The following is a 27,743-nucleotide window of genomic DNA, read 5'->3' as shown; positions in this document are numbered from 1 at the left end:
GGGATTCCCCGTCGTGTTGGTCCCAAAGAAGGACGGCACTTCACGTCTGTGCATCGACTATCGCCGTCTGAATGACGTCACGCGGAAAGACGCATATCCGCTACCGAGCATTGACTCGATCCTGTCCAACCTCGGCAGCGCACGGTATTTTACAACCTTAGACGCCAGCCGAGGCTACCTCCAAGTTCAAATGGAGAGGGGTGACGAGGCGAAAACGGCCTTTGTTTGTCACCGCGGGCTTTTCGAATTCACAAGAATGCCCTTCGGTCTGTGCGGAGCGCCCATGACGTTCCAGCGGTTGATCGACCGCATACTGGGAGAAGCCAAATGGAAACATGCAATGGCCTATCTCGACGACATTGTCGTCTACTCGAACACCTTCGAAGATCATCTCAGAGACCTGAAGGATGTGTTCGACCGGCTAAAAGCCGCGGGAATCACGCTGAACCCGGAAAAGGCTCAAATAGCCGAAACCCGAATCGACTTGCTCGGCTTCACACTCGATTGCGGGCGCATTGCGCCAAACGCCGAGAAGCTAGAAGCTATCCGGGAGTTTCCCGCACCAACGGACGTAAGCTCACTCCGTCGCTATTTGGGAATGGTGAATTTTTATCGCCAATTTATCCCGAACTGCGCCTCCCTCCAAGCGCCACTAACGCGGCTACTCAGAAAAGCCGTGAGCTGGAGTTGGGGTCCCGAGCAGGAGGCAGCTTTCCGCTGCACTTCGAAAGCACTCGCGGACACCGCGGAACTAAAGCTTCCCGACTTGAACAAGCCTTTCGTGATCCAAACGGACGCGAGCAAACTGGGCTTGGGAGCGGTCCTGCTCCAAGAGCACGAAGGTGTGCTTCGTCCCGTGGCTTTCGCTAGCCGTTCGCTCGTTCCGGCAGAGGTGAACTACAGCACCTGCGAACAAGAGTGCTTGGCTATTGTATTTGCCTTAAAGCGCTTCGACATTTATGTTGACGGGACCACATTCACGATCGAAACAGATCACCAGAGCCTAATATGGCTGTCAAGACTTCGCGAACCCGCAGGGCGGTTGGCGAGATGGGCTTTGCTACTGCAAAAATACGACTATGTCGTGCGGTACCGGAAAGGCAGCACAAACGTTGTGGCCGACGCACTGTCGCGAGCCCCCGTAGACTGCGCAAATCTTTCCGCGGAAAGCCTGGCCGAGCCAACGGCACATGCAATGCCCGGCGAAGCCGAAATTCAGTCCCAAAAGGAGGCAGCACCACTGACCTCCTCGGACGAGAGCGTGAACCACATAGACGCAGTGAACGCAGTGGGGATCGTGTTCAGCAAAGAAGAGCTACTGAAAGCTCAGCAGAATGATCCGTTTTGTCGAAAGGTGATCGACGGACTCTCGAGTGAGTCGGACTCCGTGGAGTCGGGCGGTGCGTCCGCCGGGCGTACGGCTGCTGGTATTGCAGTAAACGCCGAGTGTCGGGATGTATCTGGTACTGGTACTGACACGCTGGATCAATTTCTGCTGAACGCCGATGGGCTCCTGCTGAAGTATATCCCATCTGAGAAGGACACAGATAATGTGTTCAAGGTGGTAGTGCCAAAAAGTCTGAGGTGCGCAGTAATGCGTTACTATCATGACTCGCACTTGGCCGGACATGCGAGCGGCTCCAAGACTTACACAAAGTTATGTCACATCGCAACCTGGCCGGGCATGAAAAGGGACGTATTCCGCTACGCCCGCACGTGCCACACTTGCCAAAGCTTCAAACCAAGAGGCGGCAAACCTCCGGGCCTAATGCAGCCGACCCACAGCCAAGAACCATGGTCTTTGGCGGCTTGCGACGTGGTCGGCCCTTTGCCGGGGAGCCCCAAAGGACACCAATATTTGTTGGTTGTCACGGACCACTTCAGCAAATGGGTAGAACTTTTCCCACTACGAAAGCTGACAGCCCGAGCGATCATGGAGAAGCTCATGGAGGTATTCACCCGATGCGGGTTCCCGGAAGCTCTCCTAACAGATCGAGCAAGCTACTTCGTCGGGAAGGTATTTGTGGACGCTTGCAAGGCCCTGGGCATCAAGCACAAAACAACCACACCCTACCACGCACAGGCGAACATCACGGAGCGATGCAACAGAAACATCAAACCCATGCTGGCAGCATTTGCCGAAAAGCACCGCGACTGGGACGCATACATTCCTGAAATTGGGTTTGCTCTCCGTTCCACTGTCAATCGTTCGACAGGCTTCACCCCCGCCTTCCTCACATTCGGAAGAGAGTTGGCGAATCCCATGGACCGTGTCCTAAGGGCTAACGCCGGGGCAAACGACGCGCAGTCGACACAGACTGAACACGCGCGCTCGCTACAAACTCGGATGACGGAAGCCTTCTCGGAGGCCCGTCGCAATCTCGGGGTAGCGCGAGCTAAACAAAAGGCTCAGTACGATCGCTCTCGCCGAGATCTCCGCTACAAAGTAGGCGATCTCGTGCTCAGACGAAACCACGTTTTGAGCGATGCCAGCAAAGGCTTTTCTGCTTCGCTGGCACCAAAGTGGCTGGGCCCGTACGAAGTGCGAGAAATACTTTCACCGCTCGTGTACAAGCTGACTGACCAAGAGTCACGAAAAGTCGGAGGGCCAGTGCATATTTGCGATCTCAAACCCTACCACAGAAGGGAAAACGAGGAGCAAAACCCAAAGCCACTCTTGCGCAAGAATGCACGCGAAACGCGAGACGACGCCAAAAACGAGGCGCCCCGCTACAATCTGTGAACTCGGAGAAACTAATATCCGGAGTTTCGCAAAGGCAGTCCCAATAAGTGGCGAAATGTCACACTAAGGGAAGTGCAAGGGCAAAGAATGCACCAGCTGCCTTCGCGAACGCGTCAGCCACCATTGTTGGCAAGCCGTGACCTAAATGCAAGGCCACCTCAACGTTCGCTCCGGATCATCCCGTACGGGGATTCCCCTACATACGGCATCTGAGGGAAAGGGTAGGCGTAACGCCCATTGGTCAGTTACTGCCGCCAAGGCTCACGTGTGTCACTACGTCATCGTAGGGGCACGGCGAGAGCAGTCGTCACAAGCGGTGAGACCGTGATGTCATTCTGCCGCAGTACGACTCCACAGTAACATCCACGAAGAGGATCTCCAGCCAGGACGGTGCTTCGGGCCGTTCGGGGGCTGCGTCAGCCTGTTTCCTGGCTCCGGGGTTTTCGACGGCGTTCTTGGTCCACGGGTGCTGGCGATTCCTCGAGCAGCCCCGCGACGCCAGCGGACCAGGGGACCGAACCAGCGGCCCGCCGGCTACGCGCGCCACCGGGACCGACAGCTGCGCGGGGTCCTGCCCGCTTTTCGACTTCGGGACCCGCGCGGCGACGGACAACACTCTGTCCAGGGGCCGGCTGTTCCCGTCCAAAGGGCTCCACGAACCACCTCCACGACGGTGAGCGAACGCCGGGAACGTCGCAGCAGACCGTATTTGTGAACCCCGGCATGTGGGGGTAGGCACCGGACGCGGTCGTTTTTTTTTAGTTCTTTTTGTTTTTAAGAGCCGGTAGGACATTTTGTTTTATCCAAGTCCTACCTAAGCCTTAAGAAGGGGGGAGTGTGGGAACCATTGGGTTCCCTCTATCCCTATCTAGGCCTAGCTTCAAGCAGGCCGTGGGAGTCGTCGTCACCAATGGCGTCGGCCTCCTGGATACAAGGAACCACGAGGCCGAATTCCCCGAAGGGGCCGGTTCTCCCTTGCCCTTTTGGGTGAACGCGCCATCGGCACACCCTTGGGAGTGATTATGGACGCGTCCCGTTTTCGAGTGACCTTCTACCGGCCTCCCCGGGCGCGTCTATTTCCCGCAGGCTACATAAGCCGGCCACCCACCTGTGGCCGGGGCTCTTGGTTAGGGGGGGCTACGCTCGACGGAGCATTCATCGTTATTTTCCTGCTCCCCCTTTTCCGTGATCCTGCCAGTTCCGGCAGCGCGGACCCTTCTCCTGGTGATCCTGTCAATTAAGGCAGCGCCAACCTCATTTCTCTTTTGTTCCGCCTACGGGCGCAAAGCGTGTGGCGTAAGCCCAATAAACACGTTTCTACGGTATCCCTGTGTTTGGTGTGGTCTCCCGTCCACCGGAGCCTAACGGCAGTCAACGGACGGACCCGGCCGTAGCCGCCATAGCAGCGAACTACGGAGTGGGTGTTGCCTCACAGCGATCAGCAAGGTAAGTCGAAACCCACTTTATTGCATCTGACGAGTTACGGAGTGGGTATTTGCCTCACTGAGGACTTTGGGGTAAACTAGAATCCCACACACTCTATGGAACTTCCCGACATCGCTTAATACTTAAAAATACACTTTATCTCCCACCAGCCGCTCTTTTTCTTTTAAATTCAACAACTCATGTTAAATTGAATCCATGAATGCATCGACCACTTCATATTGCCGCGTGGATGGCCGGGTGGCAACGCAACCGGCTCGCACGGAGAGGCCCTATGTTCCATTCCTGAGGGCCGCGGAACTTTTATTACTTTGTTGTAATAATAGTTTTATAACGTCCGGGAAACTTCTCGTTTGGAATGTTCGAAGGCCGAAAGTTCTAGTTCGAATTTTCGCGAAACCGGTGCGTCTACAGAAGGGGCTCGGCGTGACTCTACGAAGTCAGTTCTTCGCCAGCGCTCGATCCTGCTGCTACGCTGACTTCGACGCCCGCGACGACGTGCTGTTATCGTTCATTTGCTTTTTATTTTGGGCACAAGTTCGCCCCGTTAAACGTTTATTTATGCCTGTTTATTTATTTTTCTTTTGGTGACCAACCGTGACAATATATCAACTCATCAATCCTTCTGATGATCTCGGAATGGAACGGCTTACCAGACTACATAGTCACAGCCCAAAACGCCGATCATTTCAAGGAGCTTCAACCTATTTAATATTAATCTGAAGTTTATGATATTTATTTGTAATAATTAGAGTAATTATTGTCTTGTTTTTGAGCATTCGTATTGTAAATTAATTTACATCTGTATTTGACATTAAAGAGTACTAAATATACTAATACCTATTTTATGTTTTACTAGGTAAGTGCATCTGTATTTGTGGTTGTTTTACGATCCGTATTTTTAGAGCGCGGCTCTTAGGCACCCGTTTCCGGGTTTCGCGGCGTTAGGTAAGGTTAGGTTAGGTTAGGTTAGGTTAGGTTGGGCGTAACCGCACTAAATTTAGTAAGAAAATTGACGTCATGTGTCTTCTACACCAATTCAATTCCCCGCTAATTTAGTGCAGAAACTGAATTTGTCCGCTAAATCTATATTCATGTACTCACTAAAACAGAACATAAGCGGAGAAACTGAATTTGTTCATAGGTGACGTGACACCAAGTCGAGTGACGTCATTTTCTTCTATAAATTTAGTGGGCAAGTTGAATTGGTGTTGAAGTCACGTCGCGTCAGTTTTTCAGATAAATTTAGCGGGGAAACTTTGAGGAGGGGTGGGCACGGAGAAAGAAGGATGGGAGGGTACGCAGGAGGAGGAGGGGAAGGTACGGAGGAGGAGGATGGAACTAGGAGGAATTAAGGCGGAGGATGAGAAAACAAGGGGAGGAGGAGAGGGTACGTAGCAGGAGGGACATACCCTCCCTTCCGTACCCTCCCGTCCTCCTCCTCAAGAGCTGCGCTCTAATTTCGCAATACAGAGATTTGTAAACGTCATTCATTTTTAGTCAATTTATGTGCTTGTTTTGTTTAGTGTTGCGAGGCTAAAAAAAAACGGAAATTTTGAAAAAAAAATGCTTTTTCTGGTTTTTATTTTGAAATAGTATTCAAAAAAAAAAAAAAACACCAAAACCCGTTTCTCAATTATTAACAAACCCATTAAGCAACATTTCTGCAACGAACGTCAACATTAGTATTACTGACCACACCGAAAGGAAGGAACAAAAGGAACCTGATTGAATCCAATGCATCGCAAAGTACTTCGCGTCTAACCTAAAAATTCAAGGCTTGGAATTCGTAAATATACCAGGTTGGACTACCGAATAAACCAGGTTGGAACAAGGTTGAAATTTATAAATAAATCAGAGTTCTCTTTTTTGAGATCCCATTGTTTGGTTGCATATCAATTAAGTTAGATTACAAAGCGCATAACGGGTTTCGGTGGCCTGTGCTACATGTGCCAAAAATTAGACGTTTACAAGATAACGCACCAACGCTTCAATTAATACCTACAATTACCACAAAATTTATAAAAAGAAAACTGGCGAAATCATTGCGAGGTGGCCGTACCACACCGCCATACGTTTTTCTCCAAAGTCGGGGTCTCACTGCTTATACAACATACGAAAGACAATCTGCGAACAGATTCAAACTCGAGTCACCACGAGATCTGAGCTTTGAATGCCGCACGGCAACGAGTTCAAGGGGTCACTTGGCACGCGGAGTTTGAACCAGGGATATCGTGGTGACCGATAGATATCTGCAGACTGTCTTTTGTATAATGTATAAGCAGAGTGAGCCCGGCTATAAGGTACTTATAGTAGAAGCAAACACCACAATACGACCCGCAAAAATTGCGCTGTAACTATTAAACGAATTACAGGGAGAACACGGACTTCACTATATAGTGACAATCCTCATGTTCAGGCTCAAAAGCTACTCCAAACAACGTGCAAAGATTTAAAAAAATAATAAAGGTGCGGCATTATTTTTCTTATTTTGGAAAATCTGAATTTTTTATGTACGAAGCTAATTTTTTCTTCAGTTTTATACCTACTACAGATTGCAGTCAAATATATCAAAAGGCGCGCTATAGCGCAAGGCGCAACATGTCCAGATGAATACCTCAAATTAAATAATTAAATAAGCATCACAATTTGACTATCGACGTCCCCAAAGCAGCTGTTTACCGTTCTACCACAATACACAAAAATGTGTAAGCAGAAGTTGCAGCAACTCGACGTAACAATACTTCTTCTTGAACTCTTCTGCTCGCGCCATGCTGTCGATGACTGGGTTGGGAGTGCCTCTCCGCGGAGAGACGCCGCCTCCGTCTCTTTTTCCGATTACGCCCTCTCCGCACGAATAGGACGGCCGGAGAGGCGTTCGCGCGCTTCGGTATATCGGAGGTCATGGCTGGACATATATTTCAATTTCCGTTATATATGTTAACGGTATTCGCGGTCACTGACGACGCCGGCTGCGCTCCATGGGCGTCACAGCAATTTTAACTTCTTTTAGTTGCCCGTTTCTCTCAGTCACGAAGAACTCTAGCTGCGCTCCATGGGACAGTTAATGCTTTCGCCTTAAAAGGGGACCCTTTATCCCCGAGCAATTGAAGACCTATCTCCTTAACATATACAAGTTGTAAATTCTTAGAGCACAGGATTCGTAACGTTCTCAGCCTACATCTACGTGAACATAATTTATTGACTCAGTTTCAACAGGGATTTAGAAAAGGTATTTTGAGCCCCACACAGTTGCTAACTACCATTCATGTGTTTTCACAGGTACAGGATGAGGTCGGGCAGGTGGATGTTAACTTCCTAGACCTTAGTGACATAATTTACAGGGTTCTAAGTAAAGAGTTAATCTCAAAAGGGCATAGTGTAGCTCTGCCTTCAGCAGTCGTCAACTGGGTTCGTCCACACTTATTGACTCGCAAATAGTTCGTCGAGGTGGGCGGTTGTTGTTCGGAGACGTTGAATATCACATCAAGAGCACCACAGGGTCTTGGGTCCGCTCCTATTTTTTAATTTATGTAAATTATATTGTTGATGCTGTAGAACCGTCTGTTATTATAAGTTTATCTGCTGACGGACGTGTGCTATTTTATTTTACTCGTCTGCTAACGCAGACGCATATTATACATACCCTCGAGCTCCGGCGTAAATTTGCCCGTTTAAATTTTCCTCATCATTAAATTTTCTTCACCTTTTTTTTAATTTAGATTATTGAAAAAGGTCTTACTCTGAAAATTGTACATTAGCGTAGTCAAAAGTTTCGCGAGATTGTCTGCTAAGCTAGGAGCCGGGTCGTCCTCGACGCTCCCGACATTTGCCGTCAGCATACAGTAGACAGCAGGCTCCGCCTGTGAGAGCCGCCGTAGATTCCCGGAAACAGCGTATTATTGTTTTTTTTAACGAAATCAGCTAAGTTATAATTATTTTCATTCAAAGTTTTCATCAGCTAGGCGCACCTCTGTACTTAATAGTGGTGCAATACGCGAAGAACCCGATTTTTGCGGACCGTCTAAATTGGTTTCGAAGTGTTGTATATATTGTCACGGGTGGTGACTAAAAAAACAATAAATAAACAGGAAGAAATAAACGTTTAATGTGGCGAACTTGTGCCAAAAATAAAAGGGTACAAAAGATAATAACAGAGCGTCGCGGGCGTCGAAGTCGGCGTAGCAGCAGAGTCGAACGCTGGGGCGAAACTGACTGCAGATCAGCACGCGGAGTCCCTTATGTACGCGCGTTGGGTTCTGGAACAATCGGCCTAGATTGTTCGGCGACTGGAACATTCAGAACTCGATCTGACGAGAATGTTCTCGAACTCCCAAGAACGCAACGAAAGAACAAATAAAAGAGCATTCCACTGACTGGAATCGAACCCAGACTTTCTGCACGACAGCCAAGCACGGTAACCACTCGGCCACGCGCGCGGTAGCTCGCTGACGAGCGTGGCATTACTCCCCCCTTTAAAAAGGCATCGTCTCGATGCCACGTAAAAGGCAACAAAACAGAGCGAAAAAAAAAATGAGAACATACGGAGGCTCGCAAAACACAATCCTATCAAGCGGTGCACAAGATCACAGTTCGCAGTCTTATCGCGCGTAGTACGGCTTGAGCAACGAGGTAGAGGGGCTTAGAGTGATAAACCGGAAGTTCGGAAGTGGCACCCCCCCGGTTGCCGCCATATTTTACGCAAATGTGACCACTCGTCACGTGACCTCCCAAGAGCCGTGACGTCACAGGTAAGATGGCAGCGCCCAGAGCTGGCGGATGCGAGTTTGTTCGGTGCGCGGTAGCCGTGATGTGCAGCTGCTTTCCGACGACTTCGGGCTTCTTCGTGCTCGCTGACGCAGGTATAATGTGAAAATATGAAGGAATGAGACTTTATACCGTTTTTGCGCAAGATCGCTCTGGATCATCTGGATATTAACGCCTGTGAGACAGCATCAGCTCTGCATCGCCGTACCGGTGCTCGGATTCCGAGATGTGTCCGAGGATCGATAGAACTTTGAGTGCTTTTAACATGAAATTTTCGCATTCTCTTAGCTTTGTTTGAACGTTAAAATATCTGAGAATCTACGCGAAATGTAGACGTCGCGTTAGGGCCTAAGGGAAGTTGTTTCTGCCCTCCGTCACCGAACAACCATAGCAACTTTTAGCGAGGAAGCTCCTGCGATTTTAACCTTTTGTGCTAATCCACGATTCTACATTCGATCGCTTTTCTTCCTTTTTTTTTTTTTTGTGTGTGTGAGTGCGAAGTGCACCCTTATTTTCAGCTACGAGGTTGGCGTTTTATTGAGCATGGGGAAGAATAAATCGTTGCAGGCACCTGCTTCAAAGCTATTCGACTTGCTATAAGAACAACTGTTTTGGTGCATGCATAGATTAACTGCCCATTTTTTCTGTTTTGTAGGATTTATTGCTGCTATACTCTTTTCCATCAAGAGTGCATTGTATTAGTCAGTCAATTATTTAATTGTTCTAATTACCCGGATAAGATGATTCATATTTGTGTTCATCCCTTGCCTGGAGACCAGTCTTGTTGAAAAATGTTGACTACCATTCCTTTCGGTCTCTTCAATAGACTCTTTGTAAAAGTGTGGGCTGTCTATACTTCGCATCACCGTAACTTGGAAAAGGCCAACCGCCACAGCCCCCTCGAGCCAATCAGAGACGGAGCGAAGGTGTGTGACAAATCTGCAGACGAGCACTGTGGTGATATGCTGTCATGTGCCTCTCTCCAATGTGTGTATTGATTCACCGAGACCGTAGCCTTTGCCGTCTGCCAAATTCTGATGAAACAAATTACTGTAGCTACTACTGTAATTACCCCAGGCTTTCATACTTTGGGTATTTGTTCGACAAGAATGTTATGTCCGCCATCCCTGTGAATTCCGCTCAGCACCTATTGGACTCGAATGCTGCATTGGCGTTCGACGTGAACTGGGGCCCATTCGTGTGCTTTGCGCCGAACAAAAAATGGTGACGGTTGTGTTGCTTGATAAAGTTCTGCAAAGGGTCTATTGTGTCATACATATAGGAAGTGTCATGCTATATAACAATGCATCAACACATACTATTAAACTATATGCTCAGAGGTGTGTTTGTTTTTCCAATTAACAAGTTACAGCAGTGTGCTTTAATGCTATTATCATGTGTGTAGTTTTAAGTATCCTCTCTGCAATGCCTACGAAGGCCCCTGGAAGGAATAAATTAATAAATAACATTTTCACATCACTGGAGTTGGTTTTCGAATGCACCACATGTTCAGGAAAGGTTGTACGAGTGCAGCCCCTTGCAAGAAGTCTGCCAGTCTGGTATGACCCCTTAATTAATATTGAAGGGTCAGAGAAGCGAGTGTCCTCGTAAGGTCCAGAGCGTGCAATGGACACAATTCTCGGTGTGTAGACTCTCAAGGCATGAAGGCAAGCGGAAATATGTTTATCTGGTTAGTGTATCAAATATGTATATTTCCACTTGATTACATAATTATTGATTCTTAGTAAATGGTTCCATAATGAGTTCTTTCTGCGACAGTCTCGTGTCAGGCGTTCAGTCGTAGTACCTGTGGACCTTGTTGTCGGATGACGCTCCTGGCACGTCGGTATTCAGTTTGGTCGAGTGGCAACTTTGACCGACTGATGCTGTCTTGTAATCATACGTCATGTGCACTGAAGCTGCAGGGCTGGCTTCTAATCCGAAAATTTCCTGGTAGTTTTAGGCATCAACTTAGCAAGCTCGGGCATGTATTGCTTACGTGGCTGTGCCTTTTGCTGTACCGTTGACTTGAAAGCTGGCAACAATTTTTGTTTGCTATCCAAGTCTGGTGATGCTTGCAGTTCACTTTTGAGAGCAACCAACCATTCTATTCCTTCAAGTCACTCAGGGGCATTCTCCCTCAAAGTTGGAAATTGTGTGCTTCGTGGAGTGGACACAAAAAATTGGTGTCAGCAAATTTTTAGGTATTGTCCTTGGACGACAACCGACACCAAATCCACTGTCACTGCATCGACGCTCCCCTGCTTTGTCGTGCTTACCTCTTGTTGAGGTGATGGACATCAGGAGCTTTGGGGTAATCAGGGATTCAGAATCTTCGATTCAGCACCTTCAGCATCAGGGACAAAGGTCGCCGAAGGTAATCCTTAATCTCCTGTGGTCGCTCCTCGAGACGTAATCGAGGGTCGTTTGGCACGAACCCTCGCCGACCAATTCATGGGTACGGGCTGCTTTGGTAGACATGGTCGGCTTCATGCAGTGGTAGCAAAGTGGTTTTCGGTCGCACATTCGCATCACCTACGTTTTCCTCGGTGTACTTTGTTGAGCACAGTCCTACACACAATGTCGGGAATGCTTCGGCGTTAGAGTGTCTCATTGAATTGGCACTGAATACTAAGGGGCAGCCGGTGGCGGTCGTCGTGCCATTGTGGCGTAAGTTGCCCTTGGTTTGTCAGATGCCGCTTCGCTCGCAGAAGTCTCGGTTGAAATACCTATCAAACTTGTTCCGAAACAATCTCGGCAATCAAAATAAAAGCCGGGCAACTGATGGCAGGAAGTAGCTTCCTGATCTCCTCCCAGACAACGTCGTGGGTGATGTCGTGGATGCCTGGGAGGCTGGCGTCGAAGTAGTAGCTGGACAACTCGAGTGTCGAGACGCCGGGAAGTTGTTCATAGTGGCAGGCTCGGGCATGCAGTGCACATTCCATGTTGGAAGCCTCAGTGATATGAACACTTTGACTGTTGTTGGGGGGTTGCGGACAAGGCTGCCGAAGGTGTTGTCCCTCACGTGAGGCGCATGGGATTATTAGGTTCTTGTCTTCTGTAGCATCAAGGTCGGCGTGGGCGTGGGCGCTCGATCAAGCGCAAAACATCCTCCATGAGTGCGGTGGCGCTCATTGGGGCAGTGTCCTGGACAGAATCAAGAATGCGGCTCTCTTTCGTTGATGTTGGCTGACGGATGCGCGCTTCAGCTTGATCTTGCAAACTTCCCATGACGTTAAGGAGGATCCATGGTTCTCAGACCAGCGCCGGCGGTTGCTTCCACGAGAAGTATAGGTTCTGCAGGAGCTGGTTGTCTGTCCACCCAATGTGGCGGGCGACACTGTCATATTGTTCAATCCAGTCCTTGACGTCTTCATACAGCTTGCGTGAAAAAGCGTCGGAGTGTGATTTGCGACGGGCATGCAGACAGTGGTGGGAGGGGACACGGTTTGCTGCTACAGGTTTGTCATTGTTGGCTCAGTCAGCTTCGGATTTTCTGACAGGAGACCGAATTCCGGTGGTTTTTCCTGGTAGCAGCAACTGGCTCGGATTTCAGGTGCTTTGTGGTGTATTTCCGAGGTTACTCCTTGTGGTACTCGGTCGTCTTGCGGTTGTTCTGCCAGGCTCGGGTCAGGACTTTGCCTACGGCTCGACAGGGGTATAAGACGCAGAATAGTCCGCCAGCCGTGTCCCATTATCGAGTAACTCGGCTGAAGAGCCGCCGGGTTCACACAGAGTGAAGGGCTACGGGTAAAGTGCCCAGCACCTCCACCTGAACATACGATTACAGCTGAGCATGACCTGCAGTGTCCCAGAATAGTGAATATTGATAGAAGATAGGACTGGAACAAGGATCCGTGACAGTATAACAAAACTAGCAGAAGAGAATCTATCCTGACCACTGAAGAAGCTGCATTGCTTTAGTGGCATTCTGTCCGAATAAATCCTCTCCTTCGGGGTTTGGCGACTGCCGTGGACGAACTGAACTGAAATGGATGTGGGACCACTTTTCTGGTAAGGAGCCACTGCAGACTGTGGCCACAAAGCGGCGTGATCTGGGTACGTAACACGCTCGGTGAAATGTCCGGACAGCTTGCAATTCGCGTAACGAGTGTGGATGAAATGTTTGTGTTGACGAAACGTGCGACAGACCAGCGGGATCAATACCAACTGCAACACCTGTGCTCCGTGAAAGTGCACGTCTACGCCGGAACAATTTCGGAAGCAGCACAGCATCACCTAAAGCATGGCACAGGAACTACCAGCTTGAAGGCAGCTCTTCGGTGCGCCGCACACCTGTGCTCCGTGAAAGTGCACTTCTACGCCGGAACAATTTGTAAGCAGCACAGCATCATTCAGCACGGCACGGGAACCACCAGCTTCAAGGCAGCCTTCCGGTGCGCCGCACAACCGAAGTGAGCCCTCGGTCATTTGATCGAAACTGCACCGCGATTGCACACCGCCAAGCACGACTCACGCAATTTCCGTCGCTAAACTGTGTATCCAAATATATTGCACACGCTTCACTGCAAACCTCGATGATTCCGATGGTCAACAAGAGCACAGAAACGTCGCCTTAAATTTTATCCTAGCGGTATCCGAATCAATCCGAGGTCCGAGCAACGTAGGTCAGATTGTCTCTTCCGTGGCAATATCCCGGTCGGTCACCAGCGAAATGCACACCGTTTCTCCGTATTTTCACGTTATACCTACGTCAAACACCACGCTGAACTCTGAACTCGCTTTCGGCCGGCCTCATATGACGGCTTCCGCGTCTGAAATCAACTCGCCGAGACGAACGACAACCAACAAAGCATCCGACAAGCTCCGGCCAGCCGCTGCATGGGCGCTGCCATCTTTTCTGTGACGTCACGTATTTGGTTTGGTCATGTGACGTGTGGTCAAATTTGCGTACAATGGCAGCCTCCTTATGGGGGTCACTTTCGAGTGCAGACCGGAACCCCGGTTTATCGCTCTAAGCCCCTCTACCTCGTTGGGCTTGAGGCGCACAACGTGGACGACTTCCGGTCGTGGAGCGCGGCGTGATGAAGTCCGTGTTCCGTCGGGCATCACCTCGTAGTTCAGATCCCCCAGTCGACGAAGTACTTTGTAGGGTCCGAAGTAGCGCTTTAGGAGTTTCTCACTGAGACCACGGCGGCGGATCGGTGTCCACACCCACACCCTGTCTCCGGGATGGAAGTGGACGTCCCGACGACGAAGGTTGTAGCGGCCAGTGTCGACACGTTGTTGGGCTTGAATACGGTGTCTGGCGAGCTGGCGGACTTCTGCCCGTTGGGCAACCACCTGGGCGTCGTCGCTTCCGTCAAGAGCCGGTTCGTGGGGTAACATCGCGTCCAGCATTGTCGTTACTTTACGACCATGAACCAGTTGGAAGGGTGTCACCCCGGTGGTCTCTTGCACGGCCGTGTTGTAGGCAAATGTGATGTACGGCAACAAATCGTCCCATGTCTTGTGCTCCACGTCGACGTACATGGAGATCATGTCGGCGATGGTCTTGTTGAGTTTCTCCGTCAGCCCGTTGGTCTGCGGGTGGTACGCCGTTGTGCGCCGATGGCTGGTGTGGCTGAGACGAAGGATTTCTTGCGTCAGCTGGGCCATGAACGATGATCCTCGGTCAGAGATCAAAACTTCGGGAGCGCCGTGCCGGAGGACGATGGATTCGATAAAGAACTTGGCGACTTCCACAGCAGTCCCTACAGGAAGGGCTTTCGTTTCGGCATACCGTGTGAGATAATCTGTGGCGACAATAATCCATCTGTTTCCTTGCGTCGATGGTGGAAAAGGACCAAGTAGATCCATTCCGATCTGCTGGAACGGTACGGTCGGGGGAGCGATCGGATGCAGGAGACCTGCCGGCTTCGTCGGCGGTTTCTTGCGTCGCTGGCACTCGTGGTAGGACCGTGTGTAGAAGTGAACGGTCTTCGGCAGCTTAGGCCAGTAATACCTTTCACGAATTCGGGCCAGCGTACGGCTGTAACCAAGGTGTCCGGACGTCGGGTCGTCGTGGCAGGCTTGGAAGATCTCCTCTCGAAGGTCACTCGGGATTACCAGCAACCACGGTGTGTCGTTGTCGCCGAAGTTCTCTTTGTAGAGTACACCTTGTCGGATGGCGAAGGTCGGGAGTACTCGTGAGAAGACACGTGGCACGGTATTCCTGCCCCCTTCCAGGTGCTCGATTAATGCGCGCAGCTCAGGATCGTCCCGTTGACGTCGTGCCATATGTAGCAGACAGCCTGCTATCATCATCGAAGGGACCATCAAGCCAGGTGCACGGGCTCGCGTGGCTGGCAGCTCGGGCGTTCGGCACCGTATGTCCTGGCGGCCGGACCTGCATAGTTTCGGCTCCTCGAAATAAATATATTTGCCACCTGAACCAGGTTACAACATTGGCGACGAAAACCAAGAACCCCTGATGACTAGCAGCAGCTCCAACGGCCGAGACGTGGGAGACAGCAGCACCCACCGCTTCCATGGCCCTGGGACGTTCGACTCCGACAAGGAAGAGTGGAAGCTCTATCAGATAAGATTTCAAGCTTGCTTGGACGTCGCGAAGATAACCGCCGACGTCGACAAGAAAAATTTATTGATAGCTTCACTTGGATCGACGACGTTTCAGCTGCTGTACACCCTGGTTCAGCCTCAGAATTTCTCCGAGCTGACGTATCAAGACCTCGTTACACGGCTCCAGGATCACTTCGCTCCGAGGAAATTCAAGGAGTTCGAGCGAGCCAGGCTATTTTCGGCGCGTCAAGAGGAATCGGAGAACGTAAAGGAATTCCTCGCAAGATTACGGTCCATTATTGCAACTTGCGAATATGAGACGGAGACAAACGCCAGGAACTGTTCACTCTTGACGGCATTCATTGTTGGCCTTCACGATTCCCGCATCCGGGCACGTTTGGTAATGGAGAAGGACTTAACGCTAGACACTGCACTGCGGCTGGCCGAGTCTTATCTCAGGGCTGAAACGGAGTCCCTCCAATTGAATCGTCCTGACCAAAATGCGCTGCACGTCGACAAAGTAAAGCATCCTACTTCTACCCCAGCCAAGTGTTTCCGGTGTGGCAACAGCAACCACGTAGAGTCTACTTGTCGCTATCGGAATGAATCCTGCAACAGCTGCGGCAAGAAAGGCCATATTGCAAAGATGTGCCACTCCAGCGACCGCAACAAACAACGAGGAAACCGGAAACGGGACGTCAAAACCGTCACGAACGTTTTCGCTACTCGCGATAGAGACGGCGAATTTGTCACCTGTCTCGTCCAAGGAATCCCCGTTGATCTGCAAGTGGACACCGGTTCCAAGCTGACACTACTGAACATTGACACCTGGGAGAAGCTCGGATGCCCGCCACTCAAGAAAAGTGAGTGCAACCTGTGTTGTTTCAATAACCAGGCAATTCCTCTCAAGGGACAGTGCGTTCTCAACGTCACACTAGGCCAACAGACCTCTGCGTTGGAAGCCGTGGTGACAGAGAAGAAACACACAGACTTGCTTGGAAGAACGTGGATTGATGCGCTCAAGATCGATCTGAACCGATTGTTTGTTAGATCCATTGAACTGACTACACGCGCCAAGCTGGAATCAATGCTCACGCGATTCTCGCGCGTATTCACCGACAGTCTTGGCTGCTGCACGAAGCTGAAGGTTCAGCTACAGTTCAAGCCTGAGGCAACACCACGCTTCTTCAAGCCGAGACCTATTCCGTTTGCGACACGTGCGGCGGTAGAAAAGGATCTGCAGAAACAAATCAACAACAAGGTTATTTCCCCAGTTGAAGTATCCAGATGGGCAACGCCAATCGTGGTAGTCCCCAAAGCTGACGGTTCAGTCCGCGTTTGCGGAGACTTCAGCGTCACCGTAAATCCTCAACTGGACATCGCTCAGTATCCTCTACCACGACCTGAAGAACTGTTTGCCAAGCTCAACGGAGGCAATCGATTCACGAAGTTGGATCTCTCCGAAGCGTACCTTCAGATGGAACTAGACGACGAAGCCAAGCAAGTCCTTCTAATCAACACCCATAAAGGACTTTTTCAATTTCATCGAATGCCTTTTGGAATTGCATCGGCACCAGCCGTGTTCCAACGAACAATGGACCAGGTCACTGCAGGTATTGATGGCGTGGCTTCTTATCTAGACGACATAATTGTAACCGGGAAGGACACTTCCGATCATCTTCGGAATCTGGAACGAGTCCTCAAGCGCCTCGAAGAATACGGGTTCACTCTGAAGAAAAGCAAGTGCAGCTTTCTTCAAGAGCAAGTAGAATATCTTGGACAAGTGGTTCACGGTGAAGGGTTAAGTCCGTCCCCTAAGAAGATTTCTGCTATCCTCAACATGCCTGAGCCCAAAAATGTCAGCCAGCTGAGATCTCTTCTGGGGATGATCCAACACTACAGTAAGTTCCTGCCAAGCCTGGCCGAAATATCCGCACCACTAAACGCCCTTCTACGAAAGGACACTGCCTGGAACTGGACCTCCGATTGTGTGGACGCTTTTGACAGGATCAAACAGCATCTATCAGCAACCGAAGCTCTTGCCCACTTCGACCCCGACAAGACGATCTACCTTGCGGCAGATGCTTCATCAGAGGGAGTTGGAGCAGTGATATACCATAAAATCAATGGAAGAGGATGTCCCATCGCTCACGCCTCAAAGACGCTTACGAAGACGGAGCGGAAGTATGCCCAAATTGAGAAAGAGGCACTGGCAATCATTTTTGGTGTACGTAAGTTTCACCAGTATCTCTGGGGACGCAAGTTTGTCTTGTACACAGATCATCGACCTTTGACCACCATTTTTGGACCAACCAAGGGCATTCCAGTCACTTCAGCTAACAGACTTCAACGTTGGGCGCTAATCTTAATGAATTACGCCTACACAATCGAGTATGTTCCAACCGAAAAGTTTGGGAACGCTGATGGTCTGTCCCGGTTTGCTGAAGGCCCTGATCAAGCCTTTGACCAAGAGATGTCACAAGGCGTGTTTTCCATTCAATTGAGGTCTGAAGATGTCTTCGCACTCCACACCGAAACTCTGGCAAAGCTCCCCATCAGGGCAGCTGACATCGCCAAGGAGACAGCAAAGGATTAAACGCTCTCCCAGGTTCGCACACACATTTTGGAAGGATGGCCAACGAAGATCGTTTACCCAAATATTCAACCGTTCCACAAGCAAAGAGCAGAACTTGCCGAGCTCGACGGTTGCATTCTCTGGAATGCTCGAACGGTAATTCCTAGCAAGTTCAGGCCACATATCCTCGATCTGCTTCATGAGGGTCACATTGGTCAAACAAAGATGAAGATGCTCGCGCGATCTTATGTTTGGTGGCCAAGAATGGACCATGAAATCAAAAAACAAACTCAACAGTGCGAACAGTGCGCATCAATATCGGACACTCGACCGCAAATCCCTCTGCATCGTTGGGAAGATCCAGGAACACCCTGGCATCGCCTCCATGCCGACTTTGCAGAATTGGACCAAAAGCACTATCTCATCGTCATTGATGCTTTTAGCAAATGGCCGGAAGTCATACAGATGACATCTACGAAAGCATCAGCAACCATGGATGCCTTCAAAGAAATATTTCAGCACCATGGTCTTCCACAACAGTTGGTAACGGACAATGGCCCTCAGTTCATTAGTTCCGAATTCGAGACGTTTCTGGTTCAAAACGGCATTGACCACCTTCTCACGCCGCCGTATCATCCGAAATCAAATGGTCAAGCCGAGAACTTCGTGAAGACGTTCAAGACCGCTCTTCGTCGTGCAAAAGGCAAGGACAGCCGGAAGAATCTGCAAGACTTCTTGATGCGATACCGCATTACCCCTCATACATCCACTGGGAAGGCCCCATGCGTACTTTTGAACCAGAGACACTATAGGACGGTGCTTGATTTGGTAAAACCCTCGGCCAAACCGTCCAGGTCTCCACAGATCCGCCACTTGAACTCGCGCTCGTTCGCAATTCACCAAAAAGTCTGGATCAAGCACCCTCTGAGAAAACAGCACTGGATTAAAGGTGTGATTCAAGGAAGGGTAGGCAGCGTGATTTTCGAGGTCCTGGATGAGAACTTCAAAGTTCGCCGTGTGCATGCTGACCACCTAAAGAACAGAGTCACATCCGACGCTTTCGAAGCCCTCCTGTTTCCGGTCAGCAGAAGTCCACCGGTGGAACGCACTGCGTCTCCAACGGAATTTCCAACTCCAGCAAGCCCAGGAGCTTCACACCGTAATTTGGAGCACATCCCAAGGTACCCTCAACGAAGACGCACGGCACCGGAGCGCTTCCAGTCTTCGTAATCGGGGAGATGTAGCAGACAGCCTGCTATCATCATCGAAGGGACCATCAAGCCAGGTGCACGGGCTCGCGTGGCTGGCAGCTCGGGCGTTCGGCACCGTATGTCCTGGCGGCCGGACCTGCATAGTTTCGGCTCCTCGAAATAAATATATTTGCCACCTGAACCAGGTTACAACACCATATCGTCGGTGTTCACTGCTCCTAGGAAGCACGCGTCGTCATTGTCGTCGCTGCAGCCGGAAGGGGTTTCGACGGGGGCTCTGGACAGGCAGTCGGCGTCGCTGTGCTTGCGGCCTGACTTATAGACCACTGTCATGTTGAACTCTTGTAGTCGAAGACTCCATCGAGCGAGGCGTCCTGACGGGTCCTTCAGGTTCGCAAGCCAGCAGAGCGAGTGGTGGTCCGTGACTACACGGAATGGGCTCCCGTACAAGTACGGACGAAACTTCGTTATTGCCCAGACGACCGCAAGGCATTCTTTCTCAGTCGTGGAGTAATTTTTCTCCGCCTTGGACAATGTCCGACTTGCGTAGGCGATGACTCGCTCGATGCCTTCTTGCACTTGGACTAGTACTGCGCCCAGTCCCGCGTTACTTGCGTCGGTGTGAATTTCTGTTTCCGCATCCTGGTCGAAATGTCCAAGCACAGGAGAAGTCTGGAGTCGTCGTTTCAGTTCGTCGAATGCCTGCTGTTGCTCCTCGGCCCATTCGAAGTTCTCGGCGTCCTTCGTGAGATTCGTAAGTGGTGCAGAAATCCTTGCGAAATCCCGAACGAAGCGTCGATAATAGGCACAAAGTCCAAGGAATCTTCGCACGGCCTTCTTATCTGTCGGCGCTGGAAATGCCGCGACGGCGCGAGTCTTCTCGGGGTCTGGGCGGACGCCTTCGTTACTAACCACGTGGCCAAGGAACTTCAGTTCGTCATAGGCGAACCGGCACTTTGACGGCTTGAGTGTTAGTCCGGCGGTCTGAATGGCTTGAAGAACAGCTCGGAGTCGTCTCAAGTGCTCGTCGAAGTCAGCTGAAAATACTACGACGTCGTCAAGGTAGACGAGACAACTCTGCCACTTCAGCCCTGCCAGTACGGTGTCCATGACACGCTGGAAAGTTGCTGGAGCCGTGCACAGTCCGAAGGGCATCACTTTGAACTCGTACAGCCCATCTGGCGTGACGAAAGCTGTTTTCTCTCGGTCCCGTTCGTCGACTTCGATCTGCCAGTAACCGCTCTTCAGGTCCATCGATGAAAAGTATCGAGAGTGGCGCAGCCGGTCTAGAGTGTCGTCGATGCGGGGGAGTGGGTAGACGTCTTTCTTCGTAACCGTGTTGAGCTGCCGGTAGTCCACGCAGAACCGAAGAGTTCCGTCCTTCTTAACCAGCACGACTGGAGAGGCCCATGGACTCCTTGAAGGTTGGATTATGTCGTCATTCAGCATCTCTTGAACTTGCTGATGGATCACCTCCCTTTCCTTAGCGGAGACTCTGTACGGCGATCGATGCACAGGGCGCGCGTCGTCCTCGGTAACGATGCGGTGCTTGGCAACCGCGGTCTGACGCACCTTCGACGACGTCGCAAAGCAGTCGCGGTATTCGGCGAGGAGGTTAAGGAGCTGACGCCGTTTAGGGTCCGGAAGCTTAGGGTCTATGTCGAGCTGCGCTGGCGACGTACTGTCTTGCTGGGGCGGCGAGGATTCGTCAGTAATCTCGGTGATTTCGGCAGGGTTTCGGAGCTTCTCGACGTGGCCCACGGCTGCACCTTTCGTTAGGTGTTGCGTTTCGTTTCGGAAGTTCGTCACGAGGGCCACAGTCCGCCCATCCTGAAGTTCAGCTACTCCCCTTGCGACGCCTATGCCTCTTCCCAGGAGCAATTGGAGGCTTCCCTCGAGAAGAACTTCGCCACAGGAAGCTTCATCGATCCCGACAGGTACGAAAACACTCGACCGCGGTGGTAGGTTTACGTGGTTTGCGAGGACTCGGACCGTGGGTGACGTCGCTTGGGGTTCCTCCGCTGGTGGAGCAGGTTTTCGTAGCGTCAGCCGGTTTGTTCCGAGGTCGATGACGGCGCCATACTCGCAGAGAAAGTCCATTCCGAGGATAACGTCCCTCGAACAGTCTTGCAGAAGGACGAACTTGACAGGGCACGTTTCACCGTGGATCTCGACGCGAGCAGTGCACCTCCCGACTGGTGTGATGAGGTGCCCTCCGGCGGTTCGTATTTGAGGTTCATCCCACGGCGTCGTGACTTTTCGAAGGCGGCGGTAGAGCCTCCCACTCAAAACTGAGTAGTTTGCTCCGGTGTCCACGAGTGCCGATGCGTCGTGGCCGTCGATGATGACGTTTAGGTTGTTGGACACCGTTTCAGGAGCGCCGTTTCGGTCTCCGGTAGCGTTCGAGTGGGGGCCCTCCGACGTTCGTGGAGGATCTTGGCGTCGGTCGTCTTCGGCAACTCCACCTCCAGGGGTTGCCGCGCCTAGTTTCCCCGGCGTGGAGCGAGGGGCGACAGGCTTTCACGTCGGGGTCGGTGCATCGGCGAAGCTGGACGTCGTGGTGAAGGCGATCGGAACTCTCGGCGGGACGCAGGCTCGGGGGACTGGGGTCGTCGCAAGTACTCGTCGATCTCCCGAGGGCGTTCACCATACCTGGGCCGCGGGTCGCTTGGGTGGAATCCGCGCAGCCCGAGTCGTCGGTATGGGCATCGGCGGTACACATGGTCAGCTTCCCCGCAGTGGTAACACAGCGGGCGTCGGTCGGCCGTCCTCCAGACGTCTGTCTTCCTCGGCGCAGGTCGGTCTGGATGAACGTGCGCCTATCTTCCTGTCGTCGGGGATACTGCGGCATTGGGGCGTCTCTTCGGGGTGGCGCCGCGGCTTGGCGGGGAGCTTGCAGCGGTCGTCGGGCTATGGCAGCGTAGCTCAAGGTCGGTTCCTCCGGTGCCACCGTGGTGACGGGAACCTTTGGTTGGAGCGCCCGTTGTACTTCCTCGCGCACAGCCTCGGCAATGGAGAGTGTCGCTGGATGACTTGCGGCTGGCAGCAACTGGCGGAGTTCCTCCCGGACGACCTCCCGGATAATTTCGCGGATGTCCGTACCAGGAGCGTTCTCGACGTCAAGCAGCGCGGTTGCAGCGACACTTGGATGTCGCTGGTAGTGGGAAGCGCGCGCTTGGAGGGCGCGCTCGATGTTAGTCGCCTCGGTGACGAAGGCTTCGACGGTGCCCGGTGGGTTGCGCACGAAGCCTCCAAAGATGTCGTCTCTCACCCCGCGCATGAGGACCCGCAGCTTCTTGTCGTCTGTGGCTCGTGGGTCGGCACGGGCGCTCAGGCGGAGGACATCTTCTACGAAGCTTGTGACGCTTTCGTCGGGGCCCTGCGTTCGAATTCGGAGGAGATCTTCTGCCTTCTCCCGTCGGTGTAGGGTGGCGAACGTCCGCTGCAACTCGGCCACACAGATGTCCCACGACGTAAGCGAAGCCTCGTGATTCTCGAACCAATACCTCGCAGTACCTTCCAGCGAAAAGTAGAGGTTCTGGAGGCACTGCTCCGCAGTCCATCCGTTGTGCCGCGCCACACGCTCGTAGTGCTTGATCCAGTCTTCGACATCCTCGTGGATCTCGCCGTGGAAGGGAGTCGGCGTACGGGGGGCGGCGGGCAGGTAGACGACGGCAGGAGCGGCGGGGGTCGGCGACTGGTTGGCCATCGTCGGCTTCGTTGGCTGCTTGGTCCTGGGCGGCAGAAGTCCGAATTCCGGGTGTAGGCCTTGGGTGCGACGACTGAACCGGATCTCGGTAGTGCCTTCGTTGGTTCTTCGTGGGCTTGGCGTCGGACTTGCACTGCGGTCCCTCGGAGGCGTACGCGGCAGGGGCATGCGTTACCCCGCACCTCCACCAAAATGTCACGGGTGGTGACTAAAAAAACAATAAATAAACAGGAAGAAATAAACGTTTAATGTGGCGAACTTGTGCCAAAAATAAAAGGGTACAAAAGATAATAACAGAGCGTCGCGGGCGTCGAAGTCGGCGTAGCAGCAGAGTCGAACGCCGGGGCGAAACTGACTGCAGATCAGCACGCGGAGTCCCTTATGTACGCGCGTTGGGTTCTGGAACAATCGGCCTAGATTGTTCGGCGACTGGAACATTCAGAACTCGATCTGACGAGAATGTTCTCGAACTCCCAAGAACGCAACGAAAGAACAAATAAAAGAGCATTCCACTGACTGGAATCGAACCCAGACTTTCTGCACGACAGCCAAGCACGGTAACCACTCGGCCACGCGCGCGGTAGCTCGCTGACGAGCGTGGCAATATATATGAATACTGCAAACGAAATAATTTGAGCGATGATCAAATTTTCGCGCTTGGCGACTTGAGTAGTATCACAAAGAATAGAACCCGCGAATATATTTCCTTCCGGTAACAAATAAATAGCATACCACCATCATCGCGAAATTTCGCACCCGGGAAACATTCCTGAAATTCTCACTTCGACGAATTCGCGAAATAATGAAGCCGCGAAAATTAGATTACAGTAATTGCAGTCATTTTTCTTCTTATTTTTGTTTCAGACGATCCAAAGTTTTAGGGGATCATCTCGATAACTCCGATACCCCCGATAACGATATGATCCATGCACAAAGGCGACAGGGATCGGGTATCGTAATGAGAGCCACCGATCTCTAGTGTTGTGATGACGTTTCATTGTTTGTTTTCTATTGCTGTTTTATTCTTCTAAAATTGAGTGAAAGGGAGTGCAATGGACGCACTAAAATTAGTGTTACGAATGTTTTAGGGGAATATGTTTCCTTTTGTGTTTACCTTGATAATAATAAACGCGAGACTGGTAACAACCAAAAAAATAGACCTTTACAGTTTTCTGTAACCCGAACTAGAGCGCAGCTCTTGAGGAGGAGGAGGGGAGTGTACGGAGGGGAAATCGGTGGGAATATTAGCAATGTTATATGCACGTGACGTCACACGTGACGTCATACGTCAAGTGTTTCCTATAATGACGTCACACGTGACGTCACGTTGACGTCACGAGGGTAACTTTTGTGAGGGTAATCCTTGTGACCCTCGTGAGGATAACCCTCGTAACTCTCGTGAGAGTAACCCTCGTGAGTGTAACGTTCGTGACCCTCATGTGTCTAAAACCTGTGAGGGTAACCCTTATGATGTGACACGTGATGTCACGTGTGACGTCATTATGGGAAACGTCCCATAATGCAACGCGCAGTTACGCCGACGGTGACGGTGACACCGACGTCGACGCCAACAGCGACGCCGCTCAGGCCGAAAACGGGCGCCTAAGAGCTGCCCTGTAGTAGAAGAAACAGGAATGGACAACTACGCAAATTGTCTCAAAACACAACTACTGAATTCATTCCACGTCGCCACTTTTGGTGAAGTTTATTCCCTTCCCCGTAGGTCACCAAACGTTTTCGCAAAAATATAACAAAGAACACAAGAAAGAAACAACCAACAATGCCGAACAAAAAAAAAAAAACAAAAAAAAAACAAGAAATTACCAACAATGGAATGGACCCTCGCAATACTGAGTTCGGGGGGAGTGTGAACTTTTGTATAAAAGGGAGAATTTTAAGTTCAGTAGATTTGTTTTAGAACAATAGAATGTGTTGTCCGTTATTTTTTTATTTGTTCCCAGTTTCGGGTTTATTAATATAGTTAGATCACCAGCAAGAGTGCGTTTTCTTTTTTCTTTTTTTTGTCACTTTTATTGTGAATATATTTTGTCAGTATAGGCAAGTTTTATTTTGCGCATGTTCTATAGGCTAGCGTAATAAACCATGTGCTGGTTCTATTCCTAAATGTTATCGTGTAAGTACAGCGCGGCGGGCCTTTTGTGTTTTTTTTTTTCACTCGTTCTTCAACATACAACTTTCCTTGTAAAAATACCCTCGAATCGTATAAATACTAGGGGTTAAATCTAACTAAAAATTTCAACGAGTTTTTTGCGTTTAAAATAAATTTCCGGGCCGGACTTTGGGGTGGGCGACCTGTGCAGCCGCACAGGGCGCCATTCATAGGGGGCGCCGAAAGGTCCGCCAGGCCATGCAGGACTCATATCTTAAGGAATAAAAAAAAAAAAAAAATCGGATCGCTGAGGACCACCCTTCCCCCCCCCCCCCCCCTCCCCACACACACACACATGTACAAAAAGCTGATGGAGCTCGCTCTTGGGCATTTCGACCGCAAAACCAGTGACTATACTTTGTTTCACCTTAGGTCCGGGAGCGGTCCATGTTACGAGCCGAAGGGCCAATCTAACGGCGAAAGAGGCACACCGTCATGGCGTGGTCTCCGCAGTTGATAGAACTCAAAATTCAGAAACACGCCGCAAGAATCCCGAAAACCGCTAAAAATCGCTAAATTTATAATGTTGCACAGGAGTCTCCGAATCACCGCAGGCAGACCCTGGCGTCCGACATGAAGCTCGAACTCTTGCAGGGCAGCTCACGGACCTTACATAGCAACCACCCAGCTGCTGAAAGCATGCAGTGATGGCATCGACAATAATCACGAAGTCGGGTACGAAACTGCACTGGCAACTGCGAACGGCCTTGCCGAAAGCATGGGTGTTGACAAAGTGATGAAACCGGCCACTTGACTATGGCGTAAAAAGCGCCAATTCAGTTATGAGTGCCAATACGAGGTTGATGATGTCGAGACAAAATTCAAGCGAGAGTTCTTCTACGAGATGATTGGCACCATAAAGATATCGACTGAAGAACGCTTCACGCAGATGGAGCAGCACGTGAGCCTCTGGAGGTCCTTTTAGGACCTCATCCGACTTCCCGACAAAGCAGGACTTCTTAAACTGCGCCAAAGCCTTGCCCACGCACTGAGACATCTAGAAAGTGCAGACGTCAACGGTACAGATCACTGCCAAGAGCTGATCTACCCATGCAGCCTGCTGCCCACTGGATGCAGTGATCCCCAGGACATTCTCTAGTTCATTCTGCACAACGATCTACGTGACAACTTCTCTTATACGTGGGTGTCATTGAGGATCCTCCTCACTTTGCCAGTGTCAGTGGCCACCTTAATTACAAAAGCGCAAAGCGCTTTTGTAATTAAGATGTCTAACCAACTAGCCCAACAGATAATTTTAATTCAGTGGCCACCGCTGAGAGGAGTTTCTCGAAATTAAAGCTTAGTAAGACATACCTAAAATAAACCATGGAAGAAGACAGGTTATCGTAAATGGAAATTTTGTCCATTGAAAACAGGATAGAGTCTAGCCTGGATATGTCACAAGCCGTAGACCAACTTGCGATGTTGAAGGCTTGGAAGGTTCCTTTCTAGGATATTTGACATGGTTAACTTGTGCTTTTGTTTTCTCTTTTCATCAGATGTTAGCTTGCTATGGGAGATCCACAGCTGAAATTTGATTAATCTGAGAATTAAATGTATTTTGAAGTGTTCACGGCGCCGACCAAAGTCTTAATACTCGCGAACGTCGTTTCTTTTTAGGATGTGTTTCTCGACTGACAACGGAAAAATCGCGACCATTGGCGCTGGGTCACTGCGGCATGTTTACTTACAACGTGCTGTTGGGTGCGAAAATAGGGGGAAGAGGGGGGGGGGGGGGCGGGGGGGCGCCGCGGCGGCAGTTTGCCCAGGGCGGTTGCTGCTCTAATGCCGGCCCTGATATATTTAAATATGAGGGTATTATGTCGAGAAGCTTGGTTTCACAAAGCGAAGTTAGGGTGCCTCATCTTAATGACCACGAAAACTTAAAACATTCCTGGTGGATCTCGACTCATGTGCAACGTCAGAAAAACAAGGACATATGTCTGTCATTTGAGGTTACAAACACAAGAATTAAAAACGAGCACGTCATGAATTCGCTTCTGATCTGTCCGTAGTCCGATTCCATATTCCGAGTGATTTAAATGAGTTCTGAATAGGAATGCCAAAGGTTCATTGCGTCTACAAAATGTACAGCTCTCCATTAACTAAGGAAAAAAAACTGGACGCGTTGGAGTTTCTCCATTCTTGTTTTCGGCCCATCCGAACAATATTTGACCAGATTAATTTTAATTTCAAACCAATCCTCACTATTCCTTCAAGGAACCGAAACATGCATGTACATCGGAACTGCCCAAAAACAAACACGTGTACACCGAAAAACAAAAATGAAAGAATTAGGCTCGTCTTGAATGTGCGCTTGTCGCCGTACAAGACGTCGGGGGAAGCAGAGGAATTTTTCCAGAGCAAAGTGTTTTTTTGAAAGTCGTACGAGCGCTCACTAGGCCTGCTTTTTCGGCGTCTGTGGGTGTTCCTATGGCAACAATTCTCTTTCTTCTCCAACCTCGGGTTCGCCTCGTTTTGAGAGACGCATTGCATGTTGCTCACCAGCTTGGGGCACGTTCTCAGGTGGCCGCAATTCGTTGCGCAACTGGAACCCTGGAAAGGGAGACTGGTCATCCCAATTCCGCATTCCCGGTTTAGGA

The 27,743-nt window shown here is 50.7% G+C and overlaps 1 protein-coding gene across 1 annotated transcript; it reads left to right on the top strand.

Annotated features, from left to right (window-relative positions):
• The first annotated feature begins 15,386 nt into the window (after positions 1 to 15,386).
• LOC120838024 lies at positions 15,387 to 25,894 on the top strand. Its single transcript, XM_040207757.1, has 2 exons — positions 15,387 to 16,516; positions 25,735 to 25,894. Exons 1-2 carry the CDS (start codon positions 15,387 to 15,389, stop codon positions 25,892 to 25,894), a joined length of 1,290 nt encoding a protein of 429 aa, XP_040063691.1.
• The last annotated feature ends 1,849 nt before the right edge of the window (positions 25,895 to 27,743 follow it).

The sequence above is a fragment of the Ixodes scapularis genome, unplaced genomic scaffold (genome assembly GCF_016920785.2).
Source record: "Ixodes scapularis isolate PalLabHiFi unplaced genomic scaffold, ASM1692078v2 PGA_scaffold0__279_contigs__length_252992795, whole genome shotgun sequence".
Taxonomy (NCBI): Eukaryota; Metazoa; Arthropoda; class Arachnida; order Ixodida; family Ixodidae; genus Ixodes; species Ixodes scapularis.
Note: the sequence above shows the minus strand (reverse complement) of the source record. Positions and strands in the feature narration are given on the sequence as shown.

Excerpts from the sequence above, each read along its gene's own strand:
- LOC120838024 (XM_040207757.1), top strand. The coding sequence starts at position 15,387 with ATGACTAGCAGCAGCTCCAACGGCCGAGACGTGGGAGACAGCAGCACC. Across the intron at positions 16,517-25,734 it reads AAGATCGATCTGAACCGATT|GGCAGCTCACGGACCTTACA; the intron begins GTTTGTTAGATC and ends GAACTCTTGCAG.